The sequence below is a fragment of the Oncorhynchus keta genome, chromosome 18 (assembly GCF_023373465.1).
Source record: "Oncorhynchus keta strain PuntledgeMale-10-30-2019 chromosome 18, Oket_V2, whole genome shotgun sequence".
In the NCBI taxonomy this organism is placed as follows: Eukaryota; Metazoa; Chordata; class Actinopteri; order Salmoniformes; family Salmonidae; genus Oncorhynchus; species Oncorhynchus keta.
In genome coordinates, this window is record NC_068438.1 from 53025135 (window position 1) to 53041058 (window position 15924).

Genomic DNA, 15924 nt, shown 5'->3' on the forward strand with positions numbered 1-15924 from the left:
TCAGAGGGGAACAGGAACCTTTACAGTACCTTTACAGGGTGTCTGTCAGAGGGGAACAAGAACCTTTACAGGGTGTCTGTCAGAGGGGAACAAGAATCTTTACAGCGTGTCTGTCAGAGGGGAATAAGAACCTTTACAAGGTGTCTGTCAGAGGGGAATAAGAACCTTTACAGGGTGTCTGTCAGAGGGGAACAAGAATCTTTACAGCGTGTCTGTCAGAGGGGAATAAGAACCTTTACAAGGTGTCTGTCAGAGGGGAACAAGAACCTTTACAGGGTGTCTGTCAGAGGGGAACAAGAACCTTTACAGGGTGTCTGTCAGAGGGGAACAAGAACCTTTACAGGGTGTCTGTCAGAGGGGAATAAGAACCTTTACAGGGTGTCTGTTGGTCAGAGAGGATGACCGTTGGTCAGAGAGGATGACCGTTGGTCAGAGAGGATGACCGTTGGACAGAGAGGATGACCGTTGGTCAGAGGATGACCGTTGGTCAGAGAGGAGAGGATGACCGTTGGTCAGAGAGGGAGAGGATGACCGTTGGTCAGAGAGGATGACCGTTGGTCAGAGAGGAAATGGAACCGTTGGTCAGAGAGGAAATGTAATCGTTGGTCAGAGAGGATGACCGTTGGTCAGAGAGGATGACCGTTGGTCAGAGAGGATTGACAGACTGTTGAATCCCAGTTCCATTCCTCCGGACGTCAGGGCCACATTTTAACTGGCTCCATTTAGAGTTCTTTTCAGAGACCTTGAAATGGATTCGTAATACATTGATTCAATTTCTTCTCTTGAGCCTTCATCTCATCTCATCTCATCTCATCTCAAGCTAAATGTGAATGTCTTAGAGACGAGGTGTCATGCTGGTATATTTTATTCGGGAGACAGGCGCCGGAATGCGTAATAGGGATCTTTATTTTACCCAAAGTACGGTGTGTCGTGTGAAGGCACGGGGACGAAGACCAGACAAACATGTAAGAGACAGGCGCAGGAATGCGTAATAGGATTTTTTTATTGCGCCCCAAAAAAGGCACGGGGACGAAGACCCAACAAACGCATAACAAAACACAAGGTAGAAACCCAAACATAAGAGTGAGGAGTACCTCGAATAAGCACAAGCACACAATGAGTAACACACGAGACGAGACCCCTAATCATCTGCGCAATAGGTGCCTGGTGTGCGTGATTAACGTTCCGGAGGGATCCGTGACACTAGATTGGGTTTAAAGTAGCAGCTGGTCATATTTTAGCCATCCTCTTGATTTCTTCATGTTTTTCTGATGTATGTCTCTGTCCTTACAGATCGATCACTTTGGTTTCCTGGAGGATGGCACCTTTAAGCAGAGATACCTGGTTAATAATGAACACTGGGATGAGAAGGGAGGGCCTATCCTGTTCTACACCGGCAATGAAGGAGACATTACCTGGTTCTGCAATAACACTGTAATAATTACCCTTCTCTGTTCTGTTCTGTATTCATCTTCTCTGTTCTGTATTCATCTTCTCTGTTCTGTATTCATCTTCTCTGTTCTGTATTCATCTTCTCTGTTCTGTATTCATCTTCTCTGTTCTGTTCTGTATTCATCATCTCTGTTCTGTTCTGTATTCATCTTCTCTGTTCTGTATTCATCTTCTCTGTTCTGTATTCATCTTCTCTGTTCTGTTCTGTATTCATCTTCTCTGTTCTGTATTCATCTTCTCTGTTCTGTATTCATCTTTTCTGTTCTGTTCTGTATTCATCTTCTCTGTTCTGTATTCATCTTCTCTGTTCTGTATTCATCTTCTCTGTTCTGTATTCATCATCTCTGTTCTGTATTCATCTTCTCTGTTCTGTTCTGTATTCATCTTCTCTGTTCTGTATTCATCTTTTCTGTTCTGTATTCATATTCTCTGTTCTGTATTCATCTTCTCTTTTCTGTATTCATCTTCTCTGTTCTGTATTCATATTCTCTGTTCTGTATTCATCTTCTCTGTTCTGTATTCATCTTCTCTGTTCTGTTCTGTATTCATCTTCTCTGTTCTGTATTCATCTTCTCTGTTCTGTTCTGTATTCATCTTCTCTGTTCTGTATTCATCTTCTCTGTTCTGTTCTGTATTCATCTTCTCTGTTCTGTATTCATCTTCTCTGTTCTGTATTCATCTTCTCTGTTCTGTATTCATCTTCTCTGTTCTGTATTCATCTTCTCTGTTCTGTTCTGTATTCATCTTCTCTGTTCTGTATTCATCTTCTCTGTTCTGTTCTGTATTCATCTTCTCTGTTCTGTATTCATCTTCTCTGTTCTGTATTCATCTTCTCTGTTCTGTATTCATCTTCTCTGTTCTGTATTCATCTTCTCTGTTCTGTTCTGTATTCATCTTCTCTGTTCTGTATTCATCTTCTCTGTTCTGTATTCATCTTCTCTGTTCTGTATTCATCTTCTCTGTTCTGTATTCATCTTCTCTGTTCTGTATTCATCTTCTCTGTTCTGTTCTGTATTCATCTTCTCTGTTCTGTATTCATCTTCTCTGTTCTGTATTCATCTTCTCTGTTCTGTATTCATCTTCTCTGTTCTGTATTCATCTTCTCTGTTCTGTTCTGTATTCATCTTCTCTGTTCTGTATTCATCTTCTCTGTTCTGCATTCATCTTCTCTGTTCTGTTCTGTATTCATCTTCTCTGTTCTGTATTCATCTTATCTGTTCTGTATTCATCTTCTCTGTTCTGTATTCATCTTCTCTGTTCTGTTCTGTATTCATCTTCTCTGTTCTGTATTCATCTTCTCTGTTCTGTATTCATCTTCTCTGTTCTGTATTCATCTTCTCTGTTCTGTATTCATCTTCTCTGTTCTGTATTCATCTTCTCTGTTCTGTTCTGTATTCATCTTCTCTGTTCTGTATTCATCTTCTCTGTTCTGTATTCATCTTCTCTGTTCTGTATTCATCTTCTCTGTTCTGTTCTGTATTCATCTTCTCTGTTCTGTATTCATCTTCTCTGTTCTGTATTCATCTTCTCTGTTCTGTATTCATCTTCTCTGTTCTGTTCTGTATTCATCTTCTCTGTTCTGTATTCATCTTCTCTGTTCTGTATTCATCTTCTCTGTTCTGTATTCATCTTCTCTGTTCTGTATTCATCTTATCTGTTCTGTTCTGTATTCATCTTCTCTGTTCTGTTCTGTATTCATCTTCTCTGGTCTGTATTCATCTTCTCTGTTCTGTATTCATCTTCTCTGTTCTGTATTCATCTTATCTGTTCTGTTCTGTATTCATCTTCTCTGTTCTGTATTCATCTTCTCTGTTCTGTTCTGTATTCATTTTCTCTGTTCTGTATTCATCTTCTCTGTTCTGTTCTGTATTCATCTTCTCTGTTCTGTATTCATCTTCTCTGTTCTGTATTCATCTTCTCTGTTCTGTATTCATCTTATCTGTTCTGTTCTGTATTCATCTTCTCTGTTCTGTTCTGTATTCATCTTCTCTGTTCTGTTCTGTATTCATCTTCTCTGTTCTGTATTCATCTTCTCTGTTCTGTTCTGTATTCATCTTCTCTGTTCTGTATTCATCTTCTCTGTTCTGTTCTGTATTCATCTTCTCTGTTCTGTTCTGTATTCATCTTCTCTGTTCTGTATTCATCTTCTCTGTTCTGTATTCATCTTCTCTGTTCTGTATTCATCTTCTCTGTTCTGTATTCATCTTCTCTGTTCTGTTCTGTATTCATCTTCTCTGTTCTGTTCTGTATTCATCTTCTCTGTTCTGTATTCATCTTCTCTGTTCTGTTCTGTATTCATCTTCTCTGTTCTGTATTCATCTTCTCTGTTCTGTATTCATCTTCTCTGTTCTGTTCTGTATTCATCTTCTCTGTTCTGTATTCATCTTCTCTGTTCTGTTCTGTATTCATCTTCTCTGTTCTGTATTCATCTTCTCTGTTCTATATTCATCTTATCTGTTCTGTTCTGTATTCATCTTCTCTGTTCTGTATTCATCTTCTCTGTTCTGTATTCATCTTCTCTGTTCTGTATTCATCTTCTCTGTTCTGTTCTGTATTCATCTTCTCTGTTCTGTATTCATCTTCTCTGTTCTGTATTCATCTTCTCTGTTCTGTATTCATCTTCTCTGTTCTGTATTCATCTTCTCTGTTCTGTATTCATCTTCTCTGTTCTGTATTCATCTTCTCTGTTCTGTATTCATCTTCTCTGTTCTGTATTCATCTTCTCTGTTTTTTTTTTTTTTTTTATTTTTTTATTTTACCTTTATTTTACCAGGCAAGTCAGTTAAGAACAAATTCTTATTTTCAATGACGGCCTAGGAACAGTGGGTTAACTGCCTGTTCAGGGGCAGAATGACAGATTTGTACCTTGTCAGCTCGGGGTTTGAACTCGCAACCTTCCGGTTACTAGTCCAACGCTCTAACCAACAGGCTACCCTGCCACCTCTACACTCTAACCACTAGGATAACCTACGGCCTCTACACTCTAACCACTAGGCTACCCTGCCACCTCTACACTCTAACCACTAGGCTACCCTGCCGCCTCTACACTCTAACCACTAGGCTACCCTGCCACCTCTACACTCTAACCACTAGGCTACCCTGCCGCCTCTACACTCTAACCAATAGGCTGTGCCGCCTCTACACTCTAACCACTAGGCTACCCTGCCACCTCTACACTCTAACCACTAGGCTACCCTGCCGCCTCTGTACTCTAACCACTAGGCTACCCTGCCGCCCCTACACTCTAACCACTAGGCTGTGCCGCCCTGTAATCTAACCACTAGGCTACCCTGTTCCTCTGTACTCTAACCACTAGGCTACCTCCCGCCTCTACACTCTAACCACTAGGCTACCCTGCCACCTCTACACTCTAACCACTAGGCTACCCTGCCACCTCTACACTCTAACCACTAGGCTCTAACCACTAGGCTACCCTACCACCTCTACACTCTAACCACTAGGCTACCCTGCCACCTCTACACTCTAACCACTAGGCTCTAACCACTAGGCTACCTCCCGCCTCTACACTCTAACCACTAGGCTACCCTGCCACCTCTACACTCTAACCACTAGGCTACCATGCCACCTCTACACTCTAACCACTAGGCTACCCTGCCAACTCTACACTCTAACCACTAGGCTACCCTGCCACCTCTACACTCTAACCACTAGGCTACCCTGCCACCTCTACACTCTAACCACTAGGCTACCCTGCTACCTCTACACTCTAACCACTAGGCTACCCTGCCACCTCTACACTCTAACCACTAGGCTCTAACTACTAGGCTACCCTACCACCTCTACACTCTAACCACTAGGCTACCCCGCCAACTCTACACTCTAACCACTAGGCTACCCTGCCACCTCTACACTCTAACCACTAGGCTACCCTGCCGCCTCTACACTCTAACCACTAGGCTACCCTGCCACCTCTACACTCTAACCACTAGGCTACCCTGCCACCTCTACACTCTAACCACTAGGCTACCCTACCACCTCTACACTCTAACCACTAGGCTACCCTGCCGCCTCTACACTCTAACCACTAGGCTACCCTGCCACCTCTACACTCTAACCACTAGGCTACCCTGCCGCCTCTACACTCTAACCACTAGGCTACCCTACCACCTCTACACTCTAACCACTAGGCTACCCTGCCCCCTCTACACTCTAACCACTAGGCTACCCTGCCACCTCTACACTCTAACCACTAGGCTACCCTGCCACCTCTACACTCTAACCACTAGGCTACCTACCTCCTCTACACTCTAACCACTAGGCTACCCTGCCACCTCTACACTCTAACCACTAGGCCACCCTGCCACCTCTACACTCTAACCACTAGGCTACCCTGCTACCTCTACACTCTAACCACTAGGCTACCCTGCCACCTCTACACTCTAACCACTAGGCTCTAACTACTAGGCTACCCTACCACCTCTACACTCTAACCACTAGGCTACCCCGCCAACTCTACACTCTAACCACTAGGCTACCCTGCCACCTCTACACTCTAACCACTAGGCTACCCTGCCACCTCTACACTCTAACCACTAGGCTACCTACCTCCTCTACACTCTAACCACTAGGCTACCCTGCCACCTCTACACTCTAACCACTAGGCTACCCTGCCACCTCTACACTCTAACCACTAGGCTACCCTGCCGCCTCTACACTCTAACCACTAGGCTACCCTGCCACCCCTACACTCTAACCACTAGGCTACCCTGCCGCCTCTACACTCTAACCACTAGGCTACCTCCCTCCTCTACACTCTAACCACTAGGCTACCCTGCCACCTCTACACTCTAACCACTAGGCTACCCTGCCACCTCTACACTCTAACCACTAGGCTACCTACCTCCTCTACACTCTAACCACTAGGCTACCCTGCCACCTCTACACTCTAACCACTAGGCTACCCTGCCACCTCTACACTCTAACCACTAGGCTACCCTGCCGCCTCTACACTCTAACCACTAGGCTACCCTGCCGCCCTACACTCTAACCACTAGGCTACCCTGCCACCTCTACACTCTAACCACTAGGCTACCCTGCCGCCTCTACACTCTAACCACTAGGCTACCCTGCCACCTCTACACTCTAACCACTAGGCTACCCTGCCGCCTCTACACTCTAACCACTAGGCTACCCTACCACCTCTACACTCTAACCACTAGGCTACCCTGCCCCCTCTACACTCTAACCACTAGGCTACCCTGCCACCTCTACACTCTAACCACTAGGCTACCCTGCCACCTCTACACTCTAACCACTAGGCTACCCTGCCACCTCTACACTCTAACCACTAGGCTACCCTGCCACCTCTACACTCTAACCACTAGGCTACCCTGCCGCCTCCACACTCTAACCACTAGGCTACCCTGCCACCTCTACACTCTAACCACTAGGCTACCCTGCCGCCTCTACACTCTAACCACTAGGCTACCCTGCCACCTCTACACTCTAACCACTAGGCTACCCTGCCACCTCTACACTCTAACCACTAGGCTACCCTGCCGCCCCTACACTCTAACCACTAGGCTACCCTGCCACCTCTACACTCTAACCACTAGGCTACCCTGCCGCCTCTACACTCTAACCACTAGGCTACCCTGCCGCCTCTACACTCTAACCACTAGGCTCCCCTACCACCTCTACACTCTAACCACTAGGCTACCCTGCCACCTCTACACTCTAACCACTAGGCTACCCTGCCGCCCCATGTATTCATCTTCTCTGTTCTGTAATCTATTCATCTACCCAGCATGCCTTGCGTCATTTGTTAGAATATTTTTCCCTGTACTTTTTGTCTGTAGGGTTTCATGTGGGACGTTGCAGAGGATCTGGGAGCCATGTTGGTTTTTGCAGAGCACCGTTACTATGGAGAATCCCTGCCGTTTGGACAAGACTCTTACAGTGTAAATGAACCGTTATGCTTTTGCACACACACACACACACACACACACACACACACACACACACACACACACACACACACACACACACACACACACACACACACACACACACACGGTATATAACATTTGAAATATGACGGGTTGCTTTACTACACGTTTAGAAACAACGTTCTTCAAACATGCTTTGTCTTCACAAACAGGACACCAAGCACCTGAATTACCTGACGTCGGAGCAGGCGCTAGCTGACTTCTCTGTGCTGATCAGAGAACTGAAGAGGAAGGTGCTTGGAGCTCGGGAAAGTCCCGTGATCGCCATCGGAGGGTCCTACGGAGGGATGCTCTCTGCCTGGTTGAGAATGAAATACCCCAATGTTGTTGTTGGGTAAGAGATACTGTGTACAGGTCTTCATGGGGCCCTATTTTATTTTTTATATAGTGAACTACTTTTGACCAGGGCTCATAGGGCTGTGGTCAAAAGTAGTGTGCTTTAGAGGGAATAGGGTGCTATTTGACCTAAGGAAAATCTCAGACTGCGTTCTATCTGTCTCTCTGTGTGGTTAATGTGTTCTATCTGTCTCTGTGTGGTTAATGTGTTCTATCTGTCTCTCTGTGTGGTTAATACTGGGTTCTATCTGTCTCTCTGTGTGGTTAATACTGGGTTCTAACTGTCTCTCTGTGTGGTTAATGTGTTCTATCTGTCTCTCTGTGTGGTTAATACTGTGTTCTAACTGTCTCTCTGTGTGGTTAATACTGTGTTCTATCTGTCTCTCTGTGTGGTTAATGTGTTCTATCTGTCTCTCTGTGTGGTTAATACTGGGTTCTAACTGTCTCTCTGTGTGGTTAATACTGGGTTCTATCTGTCTCTCTGTGTGGTTAATGTGTTCTAACGGTCTCTCTGTGTGGTTAATGTGTTGTAACTGTCTCTCTGTGTGGTTAATGTGTTCTAACGGTCTCTCTGTGTGGTTAATGTGTTCTATCTGTCTCTGTGTGGTTAATGTGTTCTAACTGTCTCTCTGTGTGGTTAATACTGTGTTCTATCTGTCTCTCTGTGTGGTTAATACTGGGTTCTATCTGTCTCTCTGTGTGGTTAATACTGGGTTCTATCTGTCTCTCTGTGTGGTTAATACTGGGTTCTAACTGTCTCTCTGTGTGGTTAATAATGGGTTCTATCTGTCTCTCTGTGTGGTTAATACTGTGTTCTATCTGTCTCTCTGTGTGGTTAATACTGGGTTCTATCTGTCTCTCTGTGTGGTTAATGTGTTCTAACTGTCTCTCTGTGTGGTTAATGTGTTCTAACTGTCTCTCTGTGTGGTTAATACTGTGTTCTAACTGTCTCTGTGTGGTTAATGCGTTCTAACTGTCTCTGTGTGGTTAATGTGTTCTATCTGTCTCTCTGTGTGGTTAATGCATTCTAACTGTCTCTCTGTGTGGTTAATGCGTTCTAACGGTCTCTCTGTGTGGTTAATACTGTGTTCTATCTGTCTCTCTGTGTGGTTAATGTGTTCTATCTGTCTCTCTGTGTGGTTAATGTGTTCTATCTGTCTCTCTGTGTGGTTAATGTGTTCTAACTGGTCTCTCTGTGTGGTTAATACTGTGTTCTAACTGTCTCTCTGTGTGGTTAATACTGTGTTCTAACTGTCTCTCTGTGTGGTTAATGTGTTCTATCTGTCTCTCTGTGTGGTTAATACTGGGTTCTAACTGTCTCTCTGTGTGGTTAATACTGTGTTCTATCTGTCTCTCTGTGTGGTTAATGTGTTCTAACGGTCTCTCTGTGTGGTTAATGTGTTGTAACTGTCTCTCTGTGTGGTTAATGTGTTCTAACTGTCTCTCTGTGTGGTTAATACTGTGTTCTAACTGTCTCTCTGTGTGGTTAATGTGTTCTATCTGTCTCTCTGTGTGGTTAATACTGGGTTCTAACTGTCTCTCTGTGTGGTTAATACTGTGTTCTATCTGTCTCTCTGTGTGGTTAATGTGTTCTAACGGTCTCTCTGTGTGGTTAATGTGTTGTAACTGTCTCTCTGTGTGGTTAATGTGTTCTAACGGTCTCTCTGTGTGGTTAATACTGGGTTCTATCTGTCTCTCTGTGTGGTTAATGTGTTCTATCTGTCTCTCTGTTGGTTAATACTGGGTTCTATCTGTCTCTCTGTGTGGTTAATACTGTCTCTCTGTGTTCTAACTGTCTCTAACTGTGTGGTTCTAATGTCTCTCTGTGTTCTATCTGTCTCTCTGTGTGGTTAATGTGTTCTAACTGTCTCTCTGTGTGGTTAATACTGGGTTCTATCTGTCTCTCTGTGTTAATGGTTAATGTCTCTGTGTGGTTAATGTGTTCTATCTGTCTCTCTGTGTGGTTAATACTGGTTCTAACTGTCTCTCTGTGTGGTTAATAATGGGTTCTATCTGTCTGTCTAACTGTCTGTGTGTTAATGTTTCTAACTGTCTCTCTGTGTGGTTAATACTGTGTTCTATCTGTCTCTCTGTGTGGTTAATACTGTGTTCTATCTGTCTCTCTGTGTGGTTAATGTGTTATCTGTCTCTGTGTGTGGTTAATGTGTTCTAATCTGTCTCTCTGTGTGGTTAATGTGTTCTATCTGTCTCTCTGTGTGGTTAATGGTTCTAACTGTCTCTCTGTGTGGTTAATACTGTGTTCTATCTGTCTCTCTGTGTGGTTAATACTGTGTTCTATCTGTCTCTCTGTGTGGTTAATGTGTTCTATCTGTCTCTCTGTGTGGTTAATACTGTGTTCTATCTGTCTCTCTGTGTGGTTAATGTGTTCTAACTGTCTCTCTGTGTGGTTAATACTGTGTTCTATCTGTCTCTCTGTGTGGTTAATACTGTGTTCTATCTGTCTCTCTGTGTGGTTAATACTGTGTTCTAATACTGTCTCTCTGTGTGGTTAATACTGTGTTCTATCTGTCTCTCTGTGTGGTTAATACTGTGTTCTATCTGTCTCTCTGTGTGGTTAATGTGTTCTATCTGTCTCTCTGTGTGGTTAATACTGTGTTCTATCTGTCTCTCTGTGTGGTTAATACTGTGTTCTATCTGTCTCTCTGTGTGGTTAATACTGTTCTATCTGTTCTATCTGTCTGTGTGGTTAATACTGTGTTCTCTGTCTCTCTGTGTGGTTAATACTGTGTTCTATCTGTCTCTGTGTGGTTAATACTGTGTTCTATCTGTCTCTCTGTGTGGTTAATACTGTGTTCTATCTGTCTCTCTGTGTGGTTAATACTGTGTTCTATCTGTCTCTCTGTGTGGTTAATACTGTGTTCTATCTGTCTCTCTGTGTGGTTAATACTGTGTTCTATCTGTCTCTCTGTGTGGTTAATACTGTGTTCTATCTGTCTCTCTGTGTGGTTAATGTGTTCTATCTGTCTCTCTGTGTGGTTAATACTGGGTTCTAATGTCTCTCTGTTCTATCTGTCTGTCTCTGTGTGGTTAATACTGTGTTCTATCTGTCTCTCTGTGTGGTTAATACTGTGTTCTATCTGTCTCTCTGTGTGGTTAATACTGTGTTCTATCTGTCTCTCTGTGTGGTTAATACTGTGTTCTATCTGTCTCTCTGTGTGGTTAATACTGTGTTCTATCTGTCTCTCTGTGTGGTTAATACTGTGTTCTATCTGTCTCTCTGTGTGTTAATACTGTGTTCTATCTGTCTCTCTGTGTGGTTAATACTGTGTTCTATCTGTCTCTCTGTGTGGTTAATACTGTGTTCTATCTGTCTCTGTGTGGTTAATACTGTGTTCTATCTGTCTCTCTGTGTGGTTAATACTGTGTTCTAACTGTCTCTCTGTGGTTAATACTGTGTTCTATCTGTCTCTCTGTGTGGTTAATACTGTGTTATCTGTCTCTCTGTGTGGTTAATACTGTGTTCTATCTGTCTCTCTGTGTGGTTAATACTGTGTTCTATCTGTCTCTGTGTGGTTAATACTGTGTTCTATCTGTCTCTGTGTGGTTAATGTGTTCTATCTGTCTCTCTGTGTGGTTAATACTGTGTTCTATCTGTCTCTCTGTGGTTAATACTGTGTTCTATCTGTCTCTCTGTGTGGTTAATACTGTGTTCTAACTGTCTCTCTGTGTGGTTAATACTGTGTTCTAACTGTCTCTCTGTGTGGTTAATACTGTGTTCTATCTGTCTCTGTGTGGTTAATACTGTGTTCTAACTGTCTCTCTGTGTGGTTAATACTGTGTTCTATCTGTCTCTCTGTGTGGTTAATACTGTGTTCTATCTGTCTCTCTGTGTGGTTAATACTGTGTTCTATCTGTCTCTCTGTGTGGTTAATGTGTTCTATCTGTCTCTCTGTGTGGTTAATGTGTGTTCTATCTGTCTCTCTGTGTGGTTAATAATGTGTTCTATCTGTCTCTCTGTGTGGTTAATACTGTGTTCTATCTGTCTCTCTGTGTGGTTAATGTGTTCTATCTGTGTTCTGTGTTCTATCTGTCTCTCTGTGTGGTTAATACTGTGTTCTATCTGTCTCTCTGTGTGTTAATACTGTGTTCTATCTGTCTCTCTGTGTGGTTAATACTGTGTTCTATCTGTCTCTCTGTGTTAATACTGTGTTCTATCTGTCTCTGTGTGGTTAATACTGTGTTCTATCTGTCTCTCTGTGTGGTTAATACTGTGTTCTATCTGTCTCTCTGTGTGGTTAATACTGTGTTCTATCTGTGTTCTATCTGTCTCTCTGTGTGGTTAATACTGTGTTCTATCTGTCTCTCTGTGTGGTTAATACTGTGTTCTATCTGTCTCTGTGTGGTTAATACTGTGTTCTATCTGTCTCTCTGTGTGGTTAATACTGTGTTCTATCTGTCTCTCTGTGTGGTTAATACTGTGTTCTATCTGTCTCTCTGTGTGGTTAATACTGTGTTCTATCTGTCTCTCTGTGTGGTTAATACTGTGTTCTATCTGTCTCTCTGTGTGGTTAATACTGTGTTCTATCTGTCTCTCTGTGTGGTTAATACTGTGTTCTATCTGTCTCTCTGTGTGGTTAATACTGTGTTCTATCTGTCTCTCTGTGTGGTTAATACTGTGTTCTATCTGTCTCTCTGTGTGGTTAATGTTAATCTGTCTCTCTGTGTGGTTAATACTGTGTTCTATCTGTCTCTCTGTGTGGTTAATACTGTGTTCTATCTGTCTCTCTGTGTGGTTAATACTGTGTTCTATCTGTCTCTGTGTGTTAATACTGTGTTCTATCTGTCTCTCTGTGTGGTTAATACTGTGTTCTATCTGTCTCTCTGTGGTTAATACTGTGTTCTATCTGTCTCTCTGTGTGGTTAATACTGTGTTCTATCTGTCTCTCTGTGTGGTTAATACTGTGTTCTATCTGTCTCTCTGTGTGGTTAATACTGTGTTCTATCTGTCTCTCTGTGTGGTTAATACTGTGTTCTATCTGTCTCTCTGTGTTGTTAATACTGTGTTCTATCTGTCTCTCTGTGTGGTTAATACTGTGTTCTATCTGTCTCTCTGTGTGGTTAATACTGTGTTCTATCTGTCTCTCTGTGTGGTTAATGTGTTCTATCTGTCTCTCTGTGTGGTTAATACTGTGTTCTATCTGTCTCTCTGTGTGGTTAATATCTGTGTTCTAATACTGTCTCTCTGTCTGTGGTTAATACTGTGTTCTATCTGTCTCTCTGTGTGGTTAATACTGTGTTCTATCTGTCTCTCTGTGTGGTTAATAATGTGTTCTATCTGTCTCTCTGTGGTTAATACTGTGTTCTATCTGTCTCTCTGTGTGGTTAATACTGTGTTCTATCTGTCTCTCTGTGTGGTTAATACTGTGTTCTAACTGTCTCTCTGTGTGGTTAATACTGTGTTCTATCTGTCTCTCTGTGTGGTTAATACTGTGTTCTATCTGTCTCTCTGTGTGGTTAATACTGTGTTCTATCTGTCTCTCTGTGTGGTTAATACTGTGTTCTATCTGTCTCTCTGTGTGGTTAATGTGTTCTATCTGTCTCTCTGTGTGGTTAATGTGTTTCTATCTGTCTCTGTGTGGTTAATACTGTGTTCTATCTGTCTCTCTGTGTGGTTAATGTGTTCTATCTGTCTCTCTGTGTGGTTAATACTGTGTTCTATCTGTCTCTCTGTGTGGTTAACAATGTGTTCTATCTGTCTCTCTGTGTTGTTAATACTGTGTTCTATCTGTCTCTCTGTGTGGTTAATGTGTTCTATCTGTCTCTCTGTGTGGTTAATACTGTGTTCTATCTGTCTCTCTGTGTGGTTAATACTATCTGTGTTCTATCTGTCTCTCTGTGTGGTTAATACTGTGTTCTATCTGTCTCTCTGTGTTGTTAATACTGTGTTCTATCTGTCTCTCTGTGTGGTTAATACTGTGTTCTATCTGTCTCTCTGTGTGGTTAATACTGTGTTCTATCTGTCTCTCTGTGTGGTTAATGTGTTCTATCTGTCTCTCTGTGTGGTTAATACTGTGTTCTATCTGTCTCTCTGTGTGGTTAATACTGTGTTCTATCTGTCTCTGTGTGGTTAATACTGTGTTCTATCTGTCTCTCTGTGTAATACTGTGTTCTATCTGTCTCTCTGTGTGGTTAATACTGTGTTCTATCTGTCTCTCTGTGTTGTTAATACTGTGTTCTATCTGTCTCTCTGTGTGGTTAATACTGTGTTCTATCTGTCTCTCTGTGTGGTTAATACTATGTGTGTTATCTGTCTCTCTGTGTGGTTAATACTATCTGTCTCTCTGTGTGGTTAATACTGTGTTCTATCTGTCTCTCTGTGTTGTTAATACTGTGTTCTATCTGTCTCTCTGTGTGGTTAATACTGTGTTCTATCTGTCTCTCTGTGTGGTTAATACTGTGTTCTATCTGTCTCTCTGTGTGGTTAATACTGTGTTCTATCTGTCTCTCTGTGTGGTTAATACTGTGTTCTATCTGTCTCTCTGTGTGTTAATACTGTGTTCTATCTGTCTCTCTGTGTGTTTAATACTGTGTTCTATCTGTCTCTCTGTGTTGTTAATACTGTGTTCTATCTGTCTCTCTGTGTGTTAATACTGTGTTCTATCTGTCTCTCTGTGTTGTTAATACTGTGTTCTATCTGTCTCTCTGTGTGGTTAATACTGTGTTCTATCTGTCTCTCTGTGTGGTTAATACTGTGTTCTATCTGTCTCTCTGTGTTGTTAATACTGTGTTCTATCTGTCTCTCTGTGTGGTTAATACTGTGTTCTATCTGTCTCTCTGTGTGGTGTGTTCTAATTCTGTGTTCTATCTGTCTCTCTGTGTGGTTAACTGTGTTCTATCTGTCTCTCTGTGTGGTTAATACTGTGTTCTATCTGTCTCTCTGTGTGGTTAATACTGTGTTCTATCTGTCTCTCTGTGTGGTTAATACTGTGTTCTATCTGTCTCTCCCCAGAGCCCTCTGTGTGGTTAATACTGTGTTCTATCTGTCTCTCTGTGTACTTAATACCTGTGCCTCTGTCTGTCTCTCTGTGTGGTTAATACTGTGTTCTATCTGTCTCTCTGTGTGGTTAATACTGTGTTCTATCTGTCTCTCTGTGTTGTTAATACTGTGTTCTATCTGTCTCTCTGTGTGGTTAATTCTGTGTTCTATCTGTCTCTCTGTGTGGTTAATACTGTGTTCTATCTGTCTCTCTGTGTGGTTAATGTGTTCTATCTGTCTCTCTGTGTGGTTAATCCTGTGTTCTATCTGTCTCTCTGTGTGGTTAATTCTGTGTTCTATCTGTCTCTCTGTGTGGTTAATACTGTGTTCTATCTGTCTCTCTGTGTACCCCAGGTGGCTGCTGTCTCTGTGTGGTTAATACTGGGTTCTATCTGTCTCTCTGTGGTTAATGTGTTCTATCTGTCTCTCTGTGTGGTTAATACTGTGTTCTATCTGTCTCTCTGTGTGGTTAATGCCCTGTTCTGCTGTCTCTGTGTGGTTAATACTGTGTTCTATCTGTCTCTCTGTGTGGTCCAGAGTGTTCTATCTGTCTCTCTGTGTGGTTAATACTGTGTTCTATCTGTCTCTCTCTGTGTGTGTAGTTAATTCTGTATTTCTATCACTGTCTCTCTGTGCTTAGTTAACAATAATGTGTTCTATCTGTCTCTCTGTGTGGTTAATGTGTTCTAACTGTCTCTGTGTGGTTAATACTGGGTTCTATCTGTCTCTCTGTGTGGTTAATGTGTTCTATCTGTCTCTCTGTGTGGTTAATACTGTGTTCTAACTGTCTCTGTGGCACCCAGAGGCCTGGCTGCCTCCTGTGTGGTTAATGCTGTGTTCTATCTCTCTGTATAGGCTGGCTGCCTCTGTGTGGTTAATACTGTGTTCTATCTGTCTCTCTGTGTGGTTAATACTGTGTTCTATCTGTCTCTCTGTGTGGTTAATACTGTGTTCTATCTGTCTCTCTGTGTGGTTAATACTGTGTTCTATCTGTCTCTCTGTGTGGTTAATATCTGTGTTCTATCTGTCTCTCTGTGTGGTTAACAATGTGTTCTATCTGTCTCTCTGTGTGGTTAATACTGTGTTCTATCTGTCTCTCTGTGTGGTTAATACTGTGTTCTATCTGTCTCTCTGTGTGGTTAATACTGTGTTCTATCTGTCTCTCTGTGT

General features: G+C 42.5%; 1 protein-coding gene across 1 annotated transcript in view; it reads left to right on the top strand.

Annotated features, from left to right (window-relative positions):
- Positions 1-15924, top strand: part of prcp (prolylcarboxypeptidase (angiotensinase C)) — a 94248-nt gene that overhangs the window by 34722 nt on the left and 43602 nt on the right. The window contains 3 exon segments of the mRNA XM_052468711.1: positions 1294-1434; positions 7272-7373; positions 7574-7755. Of these exon segments, the coding sequence (XP_052324671.1) occupies positions 1294-1434; positions 7272-7373; positions 7574-7755 (425 nt within the window).